Below are 22,253 nucleotides of genomic sequence, written 5' to 3' on the forward strand. Positions count from 1 at the left end.
CCTGAACTGATATGTTGGAGTGTTAGACCTACATTTTCTTCTGGTGTGTGCAGGGGTTCTGGACTAATTTCTAGGTCTTTGATCCACTTTGAGTTGATTTTTGTGCAGGGTGAGAGATAGGCATTAAATTTTTATCCTACTACATTTGGATTTCCAGTTTTCCCGGAACAATTTATTGAAGAGGGTATCTTTTCCCCAATATATGTTATTGGCACTTTTGTCTAGTATGAGATAACTATGGTTTTGTGGGTTTGTCTGTGTCTTTTATTCTGTTCCATTGGTCTTCATGCCTGTTTTGGTGCCAATACCATGCTGTGTTTTTACTATAGCTCTATAGTATAATTTAGAGTTTGGTATTGTGATGCTTCCTGCTTCACTTCTCTTGCTAAGGATTGCTTTAGCTATTCTCTTATTTTTCCAAATGAATTGCATGACTGATTTTCTGTTTCTATGAAGAATGTCATTGGAATTTGGTGGTAATTGCATTGAATCTGTATAGCACTTTTGGTATTGTGGCCATTTTGATAATATTAATTCTGCCTATCCAAGAACATGGGAGGTCTTTCCATCTCCTATGGTCTTCTTAAATTTCTTCCTTTAGTGTTCTGTAGTTTTCATTGTAGAGGTCCTTCTCTTCTTTTGTTAGATTGATTTCCAGGTTTTTTGTTTTTGTTTTTGTTTTTTTGAAACTATTGTGAATGGAATGGTTTTCCTAATTTCTCTCTCACATAATTCATCATTTGAGTTTAGAACACAATTAATTTATGGGTGTTAATTTTGTATCCTGATACTTTGCTGAATTCATTTATGAGTACTAGAAGTTTCCTGGTATAGTTTTTTGTGTCTTCTAAATAGAGAATCATGTCCTCAGCAAAGAAATAGTTTGAGCTCTTCTTTTCCAATTCTTATCTCTTTACTTTCTTTCTTTTGGCTAACTTCTCTGACTAGAGTTTCAAGGATTATGTTGAATAGAAATGGTGAAAGAGAGCATCCTTGTCTTGTTCCTGTTTTTAGAAGGAATGCTTTCAGTTTTTCTCCATTTAGAATGATGGCCTTGGGTTTGTCATACATAGCTTTTACAATGTTGAGTTGTGCTCCATCCATCATTTTTTGTAGTGTTCTAAACATGAATGGATGCTTGTGTTTTGCCAATGCTTTTCTGAACCTATTGAGATAATCATGTGATTCTTGTCTTTAACTGTTTATGTGATGAATTACATTTACTGATTTCTGTATGTTGAACCAACCTTGTATACCTGGGTTGAAACCCACTTAGTTCAGGGTGCACATCTTTTTAATATATTTTTGTATGGAATTTGCCAGCATCTTATTAAGAATTTTTGCATCTATGTGTTCATCAGAGATATTGGTTTAGTTTTGGTATCAGGATGATATTAGCTTCATAGAACGAGTTTAGAAGGGTTCCCTCCTTTTCTATTTCATAGAACAATTTGAGGAGGATTGGTATTAGTTCTTAAAAGGTTTGGTAGAATTCAGCTGAGAATGCTTCCAGTCTTGGGCTTTTCTTTGTTGGCAGGTTTTTGTTGCCTTCTTCAATTTCATTACTTGGAATTTATGTGTTTAGAGTTTCTATACCTTCCTGGTTCAATTTTGGTAGGTCATATGTCTCTAGAAATTTGTCGATGTCTTCAGTATTTTCTATTTTAATGGAGTATAAATTTTCAAAATAGTTTCTGATTATCCTCTATTTCAGTAGTGTCTGTGGTGATACTTCCTTTTTCATCACAATTTTAATAATTTGAGTCTTCCCTCTGTCTTGTGTTAGCTTGGCTAAGAGTTTATCAATTTTGTTTATTTTTTCAAATAACCAACTTTTTCACTGATTTTTTTGAATTGTTCTTTAAGTCTCAATTTAATTGATTTGGGCTCTGTTCTTATTTTCTGTTTTGGCATTGATCTACTTTTTTCTTTTTCTAGGACCTCTTATCAAAATATCTTTAAGGGAAGAACACAATATTGGAATTTTAGGCCAATTAAAATCTAGTGAAAATAGCAAATGTTTCTTACTCTTTCCAATTTTGCTGATTGAAGAAAAATAATTGATTATGTATTAATAGGCATACTCATCCAAAATTATCTGTAAATGGAAAATTTGAGGAGATACTTTTTAATTCAAATGCAACCAAGAGTTGATAAGAATTTTACTACCATAATAGAAGTCCTTGAACTTGCAGCTTTAGAACATAGTGTACTTGTCAACATAGGTATCAGATTCAATGCTAAAAGAAGACTTGAGTGAAATGATCAAGGAATTCTGGATCTACAAATTGTCCAGAGATCCACAATTATGAAACTGACATTGCAGTTACATGCTGCTCATTTCCAATTACAAAATCGTCACTTTTCTTTTAATTAAAAAAAACAAATGATAAGACTGGGAAAAGGAACCAGCTGAGTGTTAACTCTCATCTATGGCTCATACTACTCTTCATTGAGCTAGAAAAAGAGAACCTTGTTATTAATTTTAAGCTATTATGGCTTATATTTATTATTTTCAAATTTGTGATGAGACATTTATAAAATTTACATAAAGTTTATGGCCTGAATAAGTGCTGAATGCTCACTAAGTTGTCCTCAAGTGCCGAATGAGTAGTGTTAAGTATGGAGGGCCCAAGGAAGGCACTTGAACCAGAAAAAAATGGGTACTGATTTACCTAAGTTATTTATGGAGACCAAATTTATTTTTTTAATTACAATTATTCAGAAATTTACCACAGCTGATATTTTTTCCTTATATCCATATGCCTACCTGGTTAAAGTTCCTGAATTCAGAAAGTATTTTTGTAGGTAAGACTATATGGCCCCTTCTGCCAGAGATCAGCTTTGTGGTGAGAACATGGCACCCTGCCTGTTTCCTGTAGAATCATCCCAAATAATTTGATTCTACTGAGACAGTAGACCCTGTCCTTAGAATCCTAAAACAAGTTCAATTTATCAGTAAAATTCTGTGTTTTGTGTGCAAGAGAAACAAGAAGGAAATTCTTGTTTAATTTTGTTTTTTATTTTGTTTGCTTTCTTCAGTCTTCCTATTAATACAGATACACAAACATACATATGTATATTTATATGACATTGCTGTTATTTTCATAGTATTATTTAGTAGTAGGTGTTCCTTAAAAGTAAATAAATGTTTCTGATTATTTTTTTCAGCTCTTTACTTTCCTCTCATTTAGTTTTTGATGTCATAAGCTAGACAAAATCTGACTCTTAATTGAATTTCAGAAGTACTTGTTTTTAAAAATTAAAAAACAAATTTTCAAAACATAATTTGTAAATGTAATCTAATAGTTTGGAAAAAGAACAATGTCGGCCTTTGTAATTTTTAAAATGTTTTTGTCCATTCAAAAGCATAAATAATAATTATATTTTAATTTTTTTTCTTAATTTTATTTAAAAAAATAGTTGTAGATAGACACAATACCTGTATTTTATTTATTTATTTTTTATGCAGTGCTAAGAATTGAATATAGTGCCTCACATGTGAGAGGCAAACACTCCATCACTGAGCCACAACCCCAGCCCAATTTTAGCTTTTAATGACCTTTGTATCTCAATGCTTTACCACGTCCTTGAGTTTTTAAAATACTTTAAACAATTTTAAATTCGAATTACATAAAATATTTTTAGAAGTTCATTTTTATGACACCATTATGGTCTACAGTTCTTTCAAATACTTTATGATTAAATGGATTTTATTTTCACAAACATCTTTCCATTTACCATATTGAACAAATTTTTATTAAAGCTGGAATATTAATAGATATATAAGGCAAACATAGTAGTTTAAAAATATTTAAAATTATATAATATAATTAGAATTATCTCAAACTTGGTTTTTCTAGTAGCTGATGGATACATATCTATGTAGTGCCTCACCTCAGTATTATTTCAGTTAGATAATGTTATGCTCGAATTCGGGACCCCCAAAGACCACCAGAGACCCAAGATCGATGCAAGCAGCAAAGAGGTGTTTATTGCGAGCTAGCTCGGTCCTCCGTGCGCACACACAGCAACTGGTGATGCTGAGAGGCCCCGAGCCCAGGGTTTGCAGCAGTTTTATACATTCTTTGGAGAAGGCAGGGACTTCACATACATCATAGCAAATCATCACACACCTCGGGAAAATCAAATAACAACTCTAAAACATGATTAGTACATTCACTGGCGGGATCAAGTTGGATAGGGGTGATTGGTCAGTACAAAAGGGGTATTCATTTGAACTGATTGGCTTAAGCCAAGAGGGGTGTACGTGCTGAACTACATGGTTTCCCAACACCATAAACTACTGGGAGGGTCATCTGGCATCCCAGGTATTTCCCTGTCTCATGCTGATTGGTGGCTGCTAGGGGGCTGCTATGGATCCCCACCTAGCCTGACTGAGTCAGGGACACCTGGTGCAGCAATCTCTCCTGTTATTTGTAGATAAACAACTCAGCAGGGTGGGAATGTGCTTAGGAGTGCTCTGTGGGTTTTTCCAAGAACTAAGGTCATGTCCCTTCCTTGGACAGGCTTTGCTCTGAGGTAGAGGCTGGTTTTTCAATAAGTCCATATTTTGCTCTTTTATTCATAGAAAATAAACTTGGTCACCCCAGTAAGGGTATTAAGGCAGCCACATTAGGGTACTAATGTCAATGAGTGAGTACTGCAACATGACACTATCAACACTAACTCTAGGGTCTACTATCTCAGTAGGATCAAATTATTTGGGATGATTCCACAGGAAACTGGCAGGGGCTGTGCTGTGTTCTCACCACAAAGCTGATCTCTGGCAGAAGGGGCCATATAGTCTTACCTACAAAAATATGTTTTGAATTCAGGAACTTTAACCAGGTATGAGTATAAGGAAAAAATATCAGCTGTGGTAAATTTCTGAATAATTGTAGTTAAAAAAAAATTTGGTCTCCATAAATAACTTGGGCACATCAGTACTCATTTTTTCTGGTTCAAGTGCCTTCCTTGGGCACTCCATACTTAATACTACTCATTCAGCACCTGAGGACCACTTAGTTCTAAATGTTTTATATATGTATTAACTAATTTAATCTTCATAGCAATTCTATAGTATAGGTAGAATTAAAAAATTCATTTTACAAATGATGCAGCATTTGAGGCCCAGATATGTTTAACATTTACAGTTAGTGAATCAAATAGTGGAACTTTAGAATTCAAGCTGTCATGTACTATGCCTAATATAATAAGCCTCATGATAACAACTACTCTTGACATTTGTGCTGCACATACTATACTAGGCATTGTACTTAGTGCTTTCAGACATTAATTTTATTTCATCCTCATAAGGGCATCATTAGAAAGGCATTATCCTCAGCTGAAAGAAAAGAGGTCTATATACACTGAGGAATTTACTACTTGATGTTGTTTTGTGATTTGCACATAGGAAATTTAGGATAATGTCTGATACTGTCTTCCAATTCTATGACTTACTACTCTGTCCAATGTCAATTTTAAAGCTATTAGAATTTAATGGCTAGGTCAGACTATATGACAGACCCCTCCCCAGATACCAAGCATCTCTAAGGCCCATGGAAAGCCATGAAAGAGGACACCATATCTCACACTTCAGTGTTTCCCAGTGTATTTTTTCTAGGAACATTAGACCTAAATTACATTAATAGGTATATGTTAAAAAATGTCTTCTTTGATTATATAAATTGTAAAAACATTTAGTTAATCAGAGGTTGAGATTAGGAACCTAAGGAAATAATTATATATGGTGGACTGTTAAGACTATGTAAAGTCTCCTCTGAGCTCAGAGTAGATTTAATCACTTTCTAAGTGATTGGAGTTAATTCTTTGATTTTTGTTTTACAAACACTTTCTAAGTGATTAAGTTGATACCCAAAGTATTTCTAAATCTGATATTTAAAAGTATTTTTAAGCAGCTTTTTAAATTTCAAATTAAAGCTATTCTATCCTTTAAGATAGATTGCATTTTTAGTGGCCTAGAATAGATAATACAGAGAGTCACCAGCTTGACATATTCTCATATGGCAGCATTCTGGTTTCCATGTGAAGTTATAATTATTTTTAAAAACTCTACTATGAGGTTTATATATTATATATTAATAGATCATTTTGAAGACATCAGAAACTTCACCAAGTTGTCTAATACAATGACAGCTTTCTTAGGCTAGAACATGAGGAAACTGAAATCTAATAAATATAATGTTGGTCAGCAGAGACTCTGTAGGCCTTTGAATTTTCATTTGTGAATGTTGAAGATCTTTGTCTCCAGATTGTCTTTCTATATTTCTTTCATATTCTCTCTCTCTGTCTCTCTCTCTCTGTCTCTCTCTCTCTCTCTCTCTCTCTCTCTCTCTCTCTCTCTCTCAATACACACACATTCTGACACTGCCCTGGAGCTATGACAATGTATTGAATGATAGCTTCCTTTCATTAAAAAAATGGAAGAATCTATAGTAACATCTCTAAGCTTTAACTCTACCCCCAGTGATTTATTTAATTGATTTGTGGTGGAACGTGACGAACAAACAGTATGTCTTTAAAACTCATCAGATGATTCCATTATTCAACCAGAGTTTAACCCTATAGACCCAGAACAGTAAGTTCTCAAGCAAGCCCCAAAGGACTTGTTAAATCACAGATTATTAAGTTCCCAGAGTATCTATAGATTTGGGAGGAGGTCTGGAAATCTGCTATTCCCACATAATGCTGATGCTGCTCTTCAAAGAATCATCTTCTAAGAATCATTGTCCCAGATCACTCTCTTCTGTTGAAACTTTACAATTTCCTTTTAGTTGTGTGTTTGTTTAATTTGTAGGTAAAAAAGGAATTTTTATCAGATAATTTATTATCTTTGATTAATCAAACCAGAAGTAAAGCAAGCATTTATCTTCCCTAGTTTAGGTATAAAATCTAGACTCATATTGAATATGGTGTTGACTATCATGAAACAAAACTCATTTCTTCCCAGGCATGTGTTTTCTTACTTTCATCCAATAAATGGATTCAAATCACAACAATTAAAACTGTGTAATAATGAAACTAGAGAACTTGAAATTGCAGAGGGCGACAGGAGCTTATCTAATTAAGCAGGAATTACTCTTTCTACTTGTAGAAATCAGAAACTTGATGGATGGAGGAAATAGTGAACAGACATATGCATGCATTCACATATGACCAACAAAGGACATGATAAAAAAACAGCCTGATGAAAATGGGCGATTTGTGACCACCGAGAAGCAACTAATGTGAAACAGGAGAATGCCACAAACATCTGGCACAATAATTAGGACTTAGCAACACAAGCAATCAGAGGTTATTCAAAGTTCCTGAGCAGAAGGGTCACCTGAGGCAAACCATGTTTCAGCTTTATTGGTCTGGCGGACTGGTTTAAAGATAAACAGAAGTATTTCCCATCACTGCAGGGTATAATAGAGCTGCTTCCTGAAATAACAGATCGAAATTAAGTTTTATTGTTTTGCAAAAAGTCAAAGAATTAACTCCCAAAGAAGACTTCCAGTAGGGAATCACTTTGATTTGTAGATGAAATGAAAAATAATAGGACAATTTATGATTCACCACAAGAGCCAGGTAATTTTCTCACTCCATTGGATTCTTTCAAACAAGACACAAAAGTTGACTTAAAGATGACTTAAAGTTTCGTATCAGATTGATAGAGATTGTATAGTAAAATCATTAGACAAGGGACCCCTTGATCCTGCATTGAACAACAAATCATAGTAGATATTTTTTCTAGTTTGAAGACAGTATAGTTAAATGTAATTTTATTAAAGATCTTTTTCTTAGCCTGATTCATTATCTAGCCAAGGATCTCTGTTTAGGTAAATGTATCATAAAGTCATCTTTTTTAGCAGCAAAGTAGGAATTTTATTCTTGAAATTTTTTTAAGTTCTCTCTTCAGGTTGTAGGGGAAGTTCAATGTTTCTGATTATCTTGTCAAAGAGAGGACTAGCAGAACAAACATCCAAATCGACTATCCAGGAGGCAGCTGAAGTTGGAATCCTGAATGCCAAGAAATGCTGAATGGGCAGTCACCATTATAAGTGGTGGTTCAACTCCAGAAACTTCTAAGTACTCTGAGGCAGAGCATATACAGCAAAGCACCAAAATCCAGCAGGGTCAAGGAAAAGCTTTCTACACACAAGAGAGAAGTTCTGCACAACTTCAGTTACAGAGGAAAGGTAGTCAGAAGACTAGGAGAGTTAGAAAACAACAACAACAACTTCTCTTTGGAGGAAAGCATGAGATATATACCTAGGAAGGAAAGCATAGTATGTAGATTTTTAAGTGACAGTATGAAATAGAGATCAGGTTGTTAGTTCTGTTTTTGTTGTTGTTTCTTTCTTTTTAGATACAGTTTTGTGGTTACAAACTTTGTACATTAAAATCACCCAGGCAGCTTGTTAAATCAGGAGTCTCACAATACATGAAGATTCTGCTTTTGACCCAGACATCTAGATTCTTAATAAATACTCCAGATGATTTTGATATTGATCAGTTAATCTTTGAAAAAGACTCACATGTGTTCATTTACTGTGTTAACAGTAGAGGTGTGTAGAGGGAAAAAAGCATAGGGGTTTGAGAATGAATGTCTTAGAAGAAAGAAAAATACAAATAAAATAATTTCTAAGTGGCATTGAGGGCCAACAAATTGAAATTCAACATCAGGGATCACATTTGCTGCCTTCTAGCAGGGCTGTCAGTAGAAGATAAACCACACAGAGCAAGTGTTCCAGACTTGAACCAAGGGGTTGGTCAGCTATTCTAGTTTCTAGGTTGGTTTGATGTTTGATGTTAATGAAACATCTGAAGTTGATTATAATTTCACTGGCAAGTGTTACGTTTTGAAGTTTAACATTTTGAAGAGAATCACTCCAAGAACGTCCTATTTATATCTTTAGCTATTGAACAGGGAAAAAAAAATTGATGTTTTCCATGTATCTTAGAGCATCATGCAATGCTTGACTTTTGCAGAAATTTCTGGTGTGAGTTAATTAGAACACATAAAAAAGTCAGTTAGTGGGGCCAGGTAAAAGCAAAAGAGGTTTTCCATTGCAGTTCTGAAATAGGAGAATAATCTTAAAGTTAGTTATCAGCTCCCTCCCACACTCCACAGTACCACTGCCCCTCAGTTTTCTTTGTGGGCTCATATGAACAGCTCTTGGGTTTGCTTTCGTTTTGGTTCTGTATGTCACAATTTACAAAAATATTCTTACTGTTTTATTATTTTTTAATTTTTAAAATTACTTATGCCAACAGTACCTGGCTTTTTGACAATGGACCCAAGAATTTTGTTCCAGTCCTTTGAAAACTGACTATGCAAATGCACGTGAATTTGTTTATATACAGCAATTTCAATCATTTCATTCCAGGTTCAGAATACAGAACAAAGGAATGCAAGAGAACACAGACAAGGGAAACAATTCATTTGCACTGGAATGTTACTAATATACATACTTTTGCATAGTTTTAACATAAAAAAAATTGGGTTTTGTATATTATTTAACCTTTATCTTATTCTAAAATCTCAGAGAATCTTCAAGGAATATTACTTTCCTAAATTCCTAAGTGCATATTAATAAGGCGCTACATCATATTTTATATTTATTTTAATATTGATTAAGTTGCATATAATATGTAATGTTATAGCTAATATTATAGGAAATGTCTTTTTACTGTAAATTCTTATTTTAAAATTTTTTAGAGAATTAGACCTTTCTGTTCTTGTTACTTTTTTTATTTCTTCTGCTCCAGTTCCTGTTTTTATACTGTTCTTGATTTTCTTCTTTACTTGATCTGTTTCCTTTTATATATACAGTTAAGGAATGCCCTTGACGATCATTAAAGAAAGACATAACTTGATCTAAATAATTTCTGAATAATAATTATTTTGTATGTGATGACTTAGGCAAAAATTTTATCTTAATTTGGGTCAGTTCTTATCTAATTTATGTTTTCTTTCACATATTTCATAACTGTGAATACTAGATAGTTTAAAACTATTTTATACTATTAATATTGAATAATTTCCAAAGAATCAATAATAAATTAAAAACCCAGTTCCCAATTGTTTTCAGTCAGAATGATTAAGCTTTAATATTTATAGTAGGTTTTTTTAATTGTAAAAATCATGTAACTTTGATATGGGCATATTGCCAAGAATGTGAAATCTTTATAATAAGACCAAAGCTCCCCTTTCTTTTATTGAGTAAATTATTCAATCTGAAAGTAGTTAGAATTTTGTTCAATTTTAAATAATATTAAATTATAAAATTTAAGTAGTATTAAATTTTAATAATTTTCAAGAAATTTATCTTCTTACAACAAAATAACTTCAATTGCTTGACTTTGTATTGAACACTTTATTCATTTGTCTAAATCTCTATTTTTTCATAGAGTTGTAGCTTATGAGAACATCAATAAAAATGACTACTATACGATTAGCCAAAAGGCAGTGACACACGTTTACAACGATGAGATTGAATTTATTGAAATTGATCGATGGGAACAGGAATACCTATATCACAGAGAACTCATTAAGATCCCCATATTTTCACTTTTCCGGAAATGGAAGGCTTTTAGCGTATGGAGGAAGAATGTACGCTCCACGAAAATCAATGAATGTCGAAAATCTCTACAAAAAGATTTGTTCATTGTTCATCCTGTATGTATTTATTAGTTGTAATTTAAAGAATTACAGAAAAAGAGAATGTGAATCTATTATAAGCATAGATAGTCTCTGAAATGGAATATTTCACCTTTTTAAGAGAATTCACAATTTTTAACCTGTCTAGTCTATTAGGAGTTTGGCAATCCAGTGGCATTTCTATATTTTAACTATGGTTGCAAAATGCAGAAGTACAAGAGAGTTGTACAGGTCCCCTTTGATTAGAAACAGGCTCAAAGTCTTGGATTTGTAATCCCCTTTGTTGTTGATCAGAAAGCTGTATGTCTTTTGAGAACAGTGAATTGGCAGCCCTATTACTTCCCCTCTTCTCTGAAACCTTCTGGACTTCATGGCCCCAAATAATCTGTTACTTGTTTTCATGGGCCAGTACCTCTCAGTAGATCATATAGGTTCCTTTACCATGGATTCAGACAATTGGGGAAAATTTAACTTTTACTTTGAATGATAGGAGATGATAGGAAAAAAAACTGCTAAAGAATGTGTGGCCATATTCAAATTCCACTCAATGAATTTCAACTTACATTAGAATTTTTGTACTTGACTCCTGGGAATAACTGAAATTATTACTGGCACATTCAAGAGTGCTATATCCTCAGCTGTCTGTTTCTATGACACTAAGTCACTACTTTTTCCAATCAAAAGCCTTTAGTTTTCTTTTTACCTTCAGTTCCTTCACTTTGCATAAAGTAATCTGAAAGATTTATCACCATGTTAGTCACACAATCAAGGAATATTCAGAGACTACACTTAACACAGATATTAGTGCTAAACAAATATATATACCATCTGGAGTCCTCCATCTCATCCAGCATTCTGAGTTGTGGGAAAATATTCTAGTCGTTGATATAAAATTCAATCCTTACACACATCTACTTTCTTCATTTAAAGATATTTCACTACCTTTCATCTTTTACCATGTCTTGAATACTATCCATATTATAAATTTGTTACTAAACATGCAAAATAGTTCTTCCTAGAATTGCCTCCAAATCAACTCACTCAATCAAAACTCACTCTCTTATTTTGTGTGCTTAAAAGTTATCATTATTTCCTGTGCAACATTCATACCAGTGGTGCATTGGCTTTGATAATATCTCCTCTTGAATTGATTCTAGAGGACTAGAATGTTTTCATGCTTTCAAGCTGCAATTGACATAAATAGCTGTCCCATTTGAAAGAAAAGTGGCACAGAATGATCACACACACCTGGGATAAGAAACAGATTTATTGTCAAGAGCCTGACAAAGCTACTCTGCACAAAGAGAGGGATAGTGGCAGCAAGGAGGGAGAGCAGTAGCAACTCCCCCTTGAATGTTACCTTTTATAGACTAGAACCATGGCCATGCACTAAGGGCAGGTTTAGTTTTCCTCTGATCTTGTGGAAGGCAAGTTTGATTCTTGGGAACAGAGATAGGCAGTTTTCCTATCTCTCAGAAGGGGGAACAAGGAAACAGGCATGTACCTTTATCTTCTCAAGGAGAGAGCAGGGAGAGACCTGCATATCTCTAGACCTGCATTATCTCAGGCTATTTTCTATTTCTTGGGAATAAGAACAGTATTCATAAAGTGGGGGTGGGGAAAAGGAAGATGGCTACAATTATGCTAACACCATTGAGATGGTTTGAATATCTGTTAGATGCTAACTCACACTTATCACAAGTCTTATAATTACAACTACTTGACTAGAGTGGCTGATTCTTCTAAACTGGGTTGAAGAAAGAAATATTGAAAGAAGTTGTTCCAGAAATTTTTATTTTTAGACATTTTCAATAACCAACTTTTTTGGCACCTGTGCCTATATTTTCTCGTAACAACTTTATGGATATGACATTTATATACCATAGAAATCACCTTTATAAAGTACTTAATTCAATGATTTTTAGTGTATTCACAGAATTTACCAATAATCACTACAGTCAATTTTAGAACATGTCCATTATTCAAAAGAAAAACTCCATTATTCACATTCCCTCTTTCTTCCCAATCCCTCTTTTCTCCCTCACCCCAGCTTTAAGTAACCACTAATCAATTTTTGTCTCTATAGATTTGCCTGTTCTTTACATTTCTTTTAAATGAAGTCACAATATTTTTGTTTGTTTGTTTATTTGTTTTTTTGTGACTGGCACTTTTCACAAAACATAATGTTTTTAAGGTTCATCTATGCTATAACATTTCTTTTCATTGGCATTTTGTTCCTTTGTGTTATTATGCCTATTTATTTGCCCACCCATCTATTAATGGAAATTTGGACTGTTTCCACTTTTCGGCAATTATGAATAATGTTGTTAAAAACAATCATGTATAAGTTTTTGTCTGAACATATGTTTTTTATTTCTCTTGGTCATACCTATAGGAATAAAATTTCTAGGTCATTAGTTACTCTATGTTTAACCTTTTCAAGAAACATAAGTTTTCCAAAACTACTTGTTGCCCACTAAAATTTAAAGTCAAATTTAACCTTGTTTTCTGTCATAGCCTTTTAGATTAATAGATGCTTCCTTCTGTTATAGTTGTGACTGGATATTGTAAAGTTCTTAAAGCATCACAAGAATCTTTATTAGCAAAAACTAATGAAATGTAAGATATTGCCCAGTTTTTTTTACTTGCTCTCATTTTTGTTCTTTAAATAGCAGAAAGACATGTATGTATTTTTAAACTGAAAAGGAAGGAATTTGACAAACTAAATCTGATAATTCAAAGAATTAGTTTACAAAAAAAATTTTCAAAAGTGTTTCTACATAATATATGTTTTTTGTAGTTGTAGCTCAAGTTGACATACAGAGCTGTTTATTTTCCTTATTAACCATTTTTACTATTCACAGGCTTTTATACTTTTAAAATACAGAACTTTTTTTTTTTTTACTAAACAATGATAAATTCTTATTTTCATTCAGTATTTGCGACCAGCTCTTCTTAAAATAAATGAATTGTGTTATCAATTGAGCTTTATGGGACTTTATTATATTGAAAAATGTCACACCTACACCCTGCAGGAGTTCAAGGCTGCACAAGTCGCAAGACTACAGGAGGTAAGAAATTTTGCCTATAAGGATTAAGTTTTTTCCCTATTATTGATATTTTGATATCACTAATTATGCATATTCATCAATCTCTAGGTGACAGAGCGCCTAGAAGAATTTCGAAATGAGGCAAAAGAAGTGGTCAGGAAGGCATGTCGATTTGCTTTGCGTGCTGCAGGATTTATTCCTGATGACTGTGCATTTGAACCTACTGAGGGTATGAAGGGCATGGAACCTGGGTATATTAGAAATGTCCGCTTTCTAAAATATCAGTTATTCTGTATTCTCCTTGTCCTAGGTTTAAATAATGATCCTTTTTCAGTTCTTTCAAACTGCTTCTTGGTATGTTATAAATTCAATATACTTTGTGGAAGGGGATAAAATGATAAATATTGCATCTTCTTGCATTTCTCTCATTTACGTAAGTATTGTTGAATTGTACACAAAATATTAATTCATAAGCCTTCTATAGTGGACTCTGGTTGAGACTGTCTTCTTAAATGTATGTCTGGCCTACTGTTGGAGTCAATAGGTTTGTTAAAAATTAGGGACTGAATGGATCTCAAGACTGGTCCCAGTTGGCATGGATTGTAAAGGATGATAACAATACAGATGGATCAAATGCTTGAGAGTCAAGGTATTCCTGAGAAAGGTAACATGGTCTACTGATCATCTCCTGTTAAGGAGCATGTTAAAAACTATCTATACTATTTACTTGAATTGAAATCAATTGATAAAAAATTCCTTTGAATAATTAGACTTCTTTGTAGGCTTTAAATGCGTTATGAACCAAAGGATTTTGTTGTTTTTACATTTTATTTGTTCTTTCTTTGAATGTATATTGAAAGAAATGGAATTTTTTCATTTACATTTTAAAACTTTTAATAATCTGTACATGAATACACATTAGATAAAAGTCTGTGAATTATTAATATATTAATGCAGTATTCTAATCTGATTCAAAATGGGGTTGGGAGGGAGAGCAAGGGAGGAAGATTAGGGAATAGGGGTGGGAGGGAAAGAGAGGGAGAAGGGGAATAGCATGACTAGTGGAAGGAGACCCTCATCATTATACAAAATACATGTATGAAGATGTGAATTTGGTGTCAACATACCTTATATACAATCAGAGATATGATAAATTGTGGCATAAAGGTATATTAAGAATTGTAATGCAAAAAATAATTTGGCATGAACATACTTTATATAAGAAATGAAATTTTTACACAAAAATTCTTGTGTCTTCTGTTGTTTTTAGCTTGCTATGCAAAAATAAGTGGAGTAGGTTTCAGTGATGTGCTGGTTGAGTTGCCCTCTTATGGAGATTCTGAAAAAATGACATATACAGAACAGGCCAGCAAAAGGCATCATTGCATGAGGCTAACATGGTAAATGACTAGTATTTATTTTAAGAAAAATTAGATCATCCATCCTGCTCAAGTTTCATTAAAAATTAAACCTTGGAAGATGAGGAATATGTTAATTTGTATGACTGGAGTAATTATTGTGTTCTGTATGTCAAAACATCTTGTGTCCTACTCAAATATGTACAATGAAAAGTTAAACCAAAACATAGAGATATTTTAATGTTTTTAATTTTTTTAAAAAGGCAATGTTCATTTCCAAACATCTCCTTTTAAAAAAAATCAAACCTGTCACCATAGAGTTCTCTAATAGTTATGAGAATTTAAGGAATATGGTTACCTAAATGCATGCTCCAGAAACCCATCCCTTCAACTGCCACTCAGCAAAGTAGCTGCTGGGACAGGCAGGCTGATAGTAAATCCAAGTCCAAGAGCTCCTCTTTGATATCTAAGGCTATGATTCCCTCTGGCCTAGCCTGGAACAACTCCCTGCAGTAAAACAAGTTGTGCGAAGGAGAAGCCAGGCACACAGAGATTTGTGAACCTCCGCAAGTAGGTTAGGAGGGCCTGCTCTAATGCTGGGTGACCAGCACCCCGCCAAGGTAGGTTCCTGCTCAGGAGGTGTGAGCAGCCTGGGAAATAAAAAGTCTGAAATAGTAAGATATAAAGCCAGAGCCAGAAATTAGATAAAAAGGGGAGCGCATCTGATGGGAGCTGGAACTGAACAACTGAAAATTGGCCCTGATTCTTTATTTAAGGAGGAGTACATCAAAGGCAGGAATAAGGTTTCAGGGAAGGAGTCTTTCTTCTCAGTGTGGCAGGGTCTTGCAGTAAACAGGTCGATTGGCATTTTGACAAGCCACACCCACTTCCAGAGTCTGCATAGCTCCAGGGGGTCATTCCATCTCTGATGCTGTGCTGAACTTGTGATGGAGCTAGGTAGGAAGCCACATGGACCAGGCATTCTCAAACCAGCAGGGTTGCTGCTGGGAGTTCTGATACCCTACTTTACTACCTCATGGTTTCAACATTGTTTTAGTTCACACACAGTGCATGGATGACTTCCTGCACTGCTCCATTCTTTTGGTCACTAAGGAACTATGGCAAACTGGAAAATCACATAAAGTTCCACCCTATCCCTAAGGCAGCTTTTACAACTGGGAGCCTGGAAGGGAAGTGTTCCTCCTAGTACCTCACCAGGGAACTTGCTATTAGCTGTGCCATCTGTTTACCTAACTCCATCTTGAACTTGACTATTTCAGAGTTTAAAGTTTCCATCATTCTAAAGCCTTATGATCACAAATAACTCTTACAAACAAAATCACCAAAGATTATCTGAAAAATTGTGAAACTATAAAGCATTGATTATTACTATTTGGTGTTCACTAACTTAATCTATCAATTAAAACCATTTATTTAATGTACCTTAATTGTGTACTCTTTTATATATGAAAATGTCTGCATCAATGAAAGTCAGTGAAGCTGTCTCAAAGGCCACCATCAGGTCCTAGAGATACAAGAAACCCTAAGGCTCCATTTAAGCAAACTAAAAAGTTAATCTAAATGTAACAGTTGTTGTATACATTAAGTTTCTCTTTAAAATACTTAAAAAATCATATAGCCCTTTGCATTTTCCTTAATAGCTATATTGCTCATTAAATAGACTATAAAGAGTTAGAACACCTAGCTAAAAACTGATGTTGCATATTTGAATATAATTGTGTTCTAAATGGAAGAATGTCTAAGAAAAACTCTTCTGGACAATAAATCTCTGATGTTATAATATAATTAGGTCACAACTCAAGGAGAAATTATATTTTAACATTTAAATACTTGCTTTAGAGTCATGATCAAAAATATATAGTGATTATAGAGAACTGAAACAATATTTACTTTTCTTTTCTAGCTTTATCTATCTAAATGATTATTTAATTGAGAACACACTGCATATCTTAACAGTAAATTCTGCTAACTCTCTTCTGAATTATCTTACTGATAAACTGAAAAGAACACCTTCAGCAGATGTCATTCAGAAATGGATCACTGAGGAGAAGCCTGAAGTCACTGACAAAAAGGTATATTCAGATCAAACTAAGAATCACTATCAACACTTATTGATGAGTTCTTACTATAAATCATTTTCTGTATACTAGAAAAATAGAGAAATTTTCTGTTGAATGTTTCTCTTGAAGTATTTGTTGTTAGTTTTATTTCTATTGAGTATATGAATTCCACTTCTATTTAAATATCAACTTTGTTGTATACATTATTAATGTTTTCCCAGTTTATTGTTTGCCTTTCCATTTTGTTAATAAGTGTTTTTATAGGAGAGACATTATATGATACTATATCATCTTTAAATATTTACCCTTTCTCTTTTCTTTTCACATGCCACGGTTATAAATTCAGCTAATTATATAAACTTAAGTTTACATGTCTTTGTCTTAATTTATGCCTTGGTACTAACGTCTTTATAACACTGCAAATATGCTCATTTTAGGGGGCTCCTGTAGTGGAAAAGCAGGAAGAAGATGAGTCTCTCGTTCCCATGTTCATCACAGAACTGATTTTGACAGTCCAGTCACTACTCTTTGAGCCTTCAATGGAAGATTTTCTGGTGTGCTTCTTTATATAATTTCTGCATTATGTACACATTTTCTGGAAAATAAGCAACTGCTTTACTATCAAAAGATTGGCAGGACTATTATCAATTCTCCAAAACAGAGGAAAGCATTGTTCTTTCATAGCATTCCCTATACATAAAATCTATCTAAAAGTATAGCACATTTTCTTTAACTTGAGGAAAATTAGGGGCTTGGTAAGGTACACCATCAAGAGGACATGTTCTGGACTGGGGTTGTAGGTCAGTGGTAGAGCACTTGCCAAGCACGTGTGAGGCACTGGGTTCGATCCTCAGCACTATGTAAAAATGAAATAAAGATATTGTGTGTCCACCTACAACTAAAAAAAAAAAATATTAAAAAAGAGGACATGTTCTACATAAACTTTATAATGGACTATAGGCATCCCTCTAATAAGAGTCCAAGAAATCATTCTTGCAAACACCATTTTTAAAATATTTTTAAAAGCATTCTGCATCTGAGGGAACTTAATTGTTTTAGTTATTCATTGCTCTGTAACAGATTACCACAAATTTTGCAGCTTAAAACAATCATCATTTTTCTCAGTTTCTATAGGCCAGAAATCTGGGAACTTGCTAATTAGCTCATCCTCTGCTTTAGGACCTGTCCAGGCTGTAGTTCAGGTGTCAGCTGAGACTGAGATCTTTTTTATCCCACACTTGATTGGGAAGACTCTACTTCTGAGTTCCCTCAGATTGCTGGAAGAATAGAGCTCTGTCCAGCTATTGGACCAAGATCCCCATTTTTTGCAAATGTCAGCCAATGATGACCCTTAGATATAAGAAGTACCCTGTAGTCCCTTGGTATATGACCCCTTCTGTAGGCAGTTCATAACATAGCTCTTGTCTCTTTAAGGTCTATTAGAGAATTTCAGGAAGCCCAATCTCTCTTTGAAGTCTTTCCCATGATTCAGTCATGTCTACCCAGGATAATCATGTTTTTGATTAACTCAGAATCAGTTTATTTTAGACCTTGATTCTGTCTGCAGAATCTTTCTGTCTTTGCCACATAATGTAACCTAATCCCTGGAGTTATATCCCTTTATAATCATAGGTCCACCCACACTCAAGAGCAGGGCATTATATAGGTAGGTGTGTGTGTGTACAGTGGTGAGCAAGAATCTCAGGGGCCATCTTATTTTGTCTACCACATTTGTGTACATGTGTAGAATAGTAAACCAATCAGTCCATATTTTCTGTTGTTAACTGGTATATATACTGTAGCGCAAAAACACTAGTACTTGGTATCTCTAGATTTTAGTCTTGGCTCTACAATTAATAAGCACCCTGGGGTTTAGTTTCTTCATTTTTAAGATGAGAAGGCAGATGAGTTCTTGGGTTGCCTCCTCTTGCAGCAGTCTATGATTCTGTAATTTATGAGATAGGATATTTTAAGACATTTACAATGACAGGCAGACTGATAAGCTCTTAGTGTCTGGAACTGCTCTTGGGAGATCCCAAGCAGAGAAGCACTGAGCAACTATGTTTTCTCCTGGCCACAAAACTCATGTCCTTCACCTGGGATGCAGGTACCCCTGTGTTACAAGTGACACAAGGAAGCTGTCCCCAGCAAGCAGTTTGTTATCTTTACTCCCAAGTGACAGGTCTCAAAAAACTCAACACTCTTCTCATTTTCTGTTGTAGAACTCTGCTTCACATATAGTTATTTTTAATTCCTACACATGACTGAGCTCTGGGAATAATCTGCAAGTCATGTGTTCATATCAACGTAAGATTTTACTTCACATACCCAAAATTGGAAGTGTAAATAAGATTTTCATTCATGAATTTTCTCCCTCCCCCCAAATTATTTTGGTCATTAGTCTTAATCATCTCCATCTGGGTTTCAAATACACATGCATATATAGGACTGCAAGAAATTATATGCTTTAATTTTTTTTTTAATAATGACTCACTCTTTCTATTCCTTTATTTTAATTTATTTATTTTTATGGTTTGCTGAGTTTGAACCCAGTGCTTCACACATGCTAGGCAAGTGCTACACCACTGAACTACAACCCCAGCCCAGAAAATTATATGCTTAAGTCATGACATTGTTCTTGCTTAGGTTATCAATGTATTGAATTCTTGATTCATATTTACTTTTCAATTTTCTTCTGGTGTTTGACAGATCTCCTATTGCATGTGATTTTATTTATTGCTTTCACCTCATGAAATAGATTCTTGGTTAAATTCCCCTTGGTTCTATTCTGTATCTACATTTTTTCTTTCCAATTCTTCTTTTTAAGATCTTTTATGTCTGACCCTTGATTGATGCTCTCCTAAAGTGTTCCCTCCTCTTCACACACTATGAATTTCTCTTAGGTGCTCTTTTCCATGCCTATTGTTTTAACTTCTAGGTTACTGATTCATAAGTATATATTTATATCCAGTAGTTTTTTCTTAACCCCCAGACTTAGAGCCAACTGCAAATGTCCACCAAAATGTTCCATGATCAACTCTAATTCACCAAAATTAACTAAATTATCAACTTCTACCAAAACTTGCTCCTTCCATGCTTTTGCCATCTCAATGAAAGGCATTATGCAGCTGCCCATGTCAGGGATCTGGGAGATAGCTTAGATTCTCCCTTTGCTCCCTGAGGTCCAGTCACCAGGTTTTATGTGGAGCTTTAGTTGCTCTCTCACTCAAAACCTCATCATCTCTATCTGGCCTAACATAATAGTCTGTTTCGATTTGCTTGTTTCTCTTCCCCATTTTCCACATTTCTGTTAGCAAGTCATTCTCATAGGCAAAGCTAATCATGTCACTTTCCTGCTTAAAATTTCTCCATTACCTATGGTAGCATTTTTCAAAGAGTGCTCTGTGAGATGTTGCTAGTCATTCTAGGAGAAAGGGGGTTATGATACACTTACATATTAACCAATGTGAAAGTCCTGTTTAGTGTGTCCTGAAAAGACTCCTGTTTCCTCAGTTCTTGTCTTCTTGAAATATTTAAGTCAAGAGAATTAGAGAATAAGCATAAAGTATTTGTTTAGTTTAATGGAGGTAAGCTCTAGGAGAGCCTTGCCTCCCTGAGAATAGACTCCCTCCCAGAGAAGAAAAGACCTAAGGCTTTCCACAGGAAGAGTTTTGTTTTATAGGTACTAGTGATTGAATCCAGGGGTGCTTTACCTAGTGACCTGCATCCCCAGTCCTTTTTATTTTTTGTTTTGAGGCAGGGCCTCACTAAGTTGTCCAGGCTAGACTGAAACTTGAAATTCTTCTGCCTCAGCCTCCCAAGTGACTGATTACAGGTGTGCATCATATCACCACACTCCCCATACTGGGTTTTTATACTTAGTCTTGGAATCTCCTTCCCCTTCAATGATGAACTAACTTGCTGAGGTGACTGTGGTTTGGGGGCCATGGCCTACTTCCCTGTGCTGGTTTCACATGTTGGAAAGTTTACATTGATATCCCAGAAAAACCTACCCAAGTTTTAAAACCATAATATAAATTACAGTGAATCAGGATCTGGCAAGCAATGCCTCTCTGCATGTTTTGAAGTTGGAAGTCTCTTAAACTGGCTATACTCACTTCTTCTAGTTTAAGAAGGTAGTACCTGAGCAAGAAAAAGGAAGGTTTGTGGGTGGGATTTCCTGTCCTCTGAGGGAGAGTTATTTTTCATCACTCAAGGTGGGGAGAGCCCTATGTTTCCTTCCCCTACCTGCCTGCTCACATCCACCTATCTGTTTACCTGTGTTAACACATCTGCCGCACACTGTTTGTCCACACTGGCTCTGTGCTCCAACACCTCTTGGTGGGGGCCCCTTCATACACAATGACAGAGAGAATGGGACTTCTAGGAGTTTTGTACTCTTGGCAAGCTCCAGCTCATATTTTAAGACTCATCAAGAAGTACTTTAACTAATTTTCTTTAAGGTATTTGTTCTAAATTATAAACTAATCCATGCTCATTGAAGAGAATTTGAAAAACACAAAGATCATTAAAATCATCCAAAATCTTGTCAGAAATAGAAATGACCACTGTTTTTATTGTTTTCAGCATACTTACTTTATCATGAGATTATATATATAGATGTAGATACATTTTTAAATAGGGATAATATCATACATCAGTTCTCTCTCTCTAACTTAACATTATATCATAAACTTTTTCCCATGATATTGACCAATTTCTGGAGACATCATTTTGAAAGGGTATGGAATTTTCCATTGTATAATGCACCATAACTTGTATAACCATTCTATTCATTTTGAATACTTCAGTATATCTTTTTATGTAAATTTTTAATTTACATATGACAGGAGAATGCATTACAATTCTTATTACATATATAGAGCACACTTTTTCATATATCTGGTTGTATTCACAGTAAATGCACACCAATTCGTGTCTTCATACATGTACTTTGGATAGTAATAATCATCACACTCCACCATCATTAATTACCCCATGCCCCCACCCTTCCCCTCCAACCCCTCTCCCCTATCTAGAGGTCGTCTATTCCTCCCATGCTCCTGATCACTATCCCACTATGAATCAGCCTCCT

The 22,253-nt window shown here is 34.5% G+C and overlaps 1 protein-coding gene across 1 annotated transcript in view; it reads left to right on the forward strand.

The window, feature by feature from the left end:
• The window catches only part of Dnah6 (dynein axonemal heavy chain 6), a 253,675-nt gene that overhangs the window by 17,426 nt on the left and 213,996 nt on the right, over positions 1-22,253 (forward strand). The window contains exons 5-10 of the mRNA XM_076832916.2: positions 10,420-10,687; positions 13,606-13,740; positions 13,828-13,948; positions 14,990-15,119; positions 17,002-17,170; positions 17,596-17,712. Of these exons, the coding sequence (XP_076689031.2) occupies positions 10,420-10,687; positions 13,606-13,740; positions 13,828-13,948; positions 14,990-15,119; positions 17,002-17,170; positions 17,596-17,712 (940 nt within the window). The remainder of the gene's footprint in view (positions 1-10,419; positions 10,688-13,605; positions 13,741-13,827; positions 13,949-14,989; positions 15,120-17,001; positions 17,171-17,595; positions 17,713-22,253) is intronic.

The sequence above is a fragment of the Callospermophilus lateralis genome, chromosome 14 (genome assembly GCF_048772815.1).
Source record: "Callospermophilus lateralis isolate mCalLat2 chromosome 14, mCalLat2.hap1, whole genome shotgun sequence".
In the NCBI taxonomy this organism is placed as follows: Eukaryota; Metazoa; Chordata; class Mammalia; order Rodentia; family Sciuridae; genus Callospermophilus; species Callospermophilus lateralis.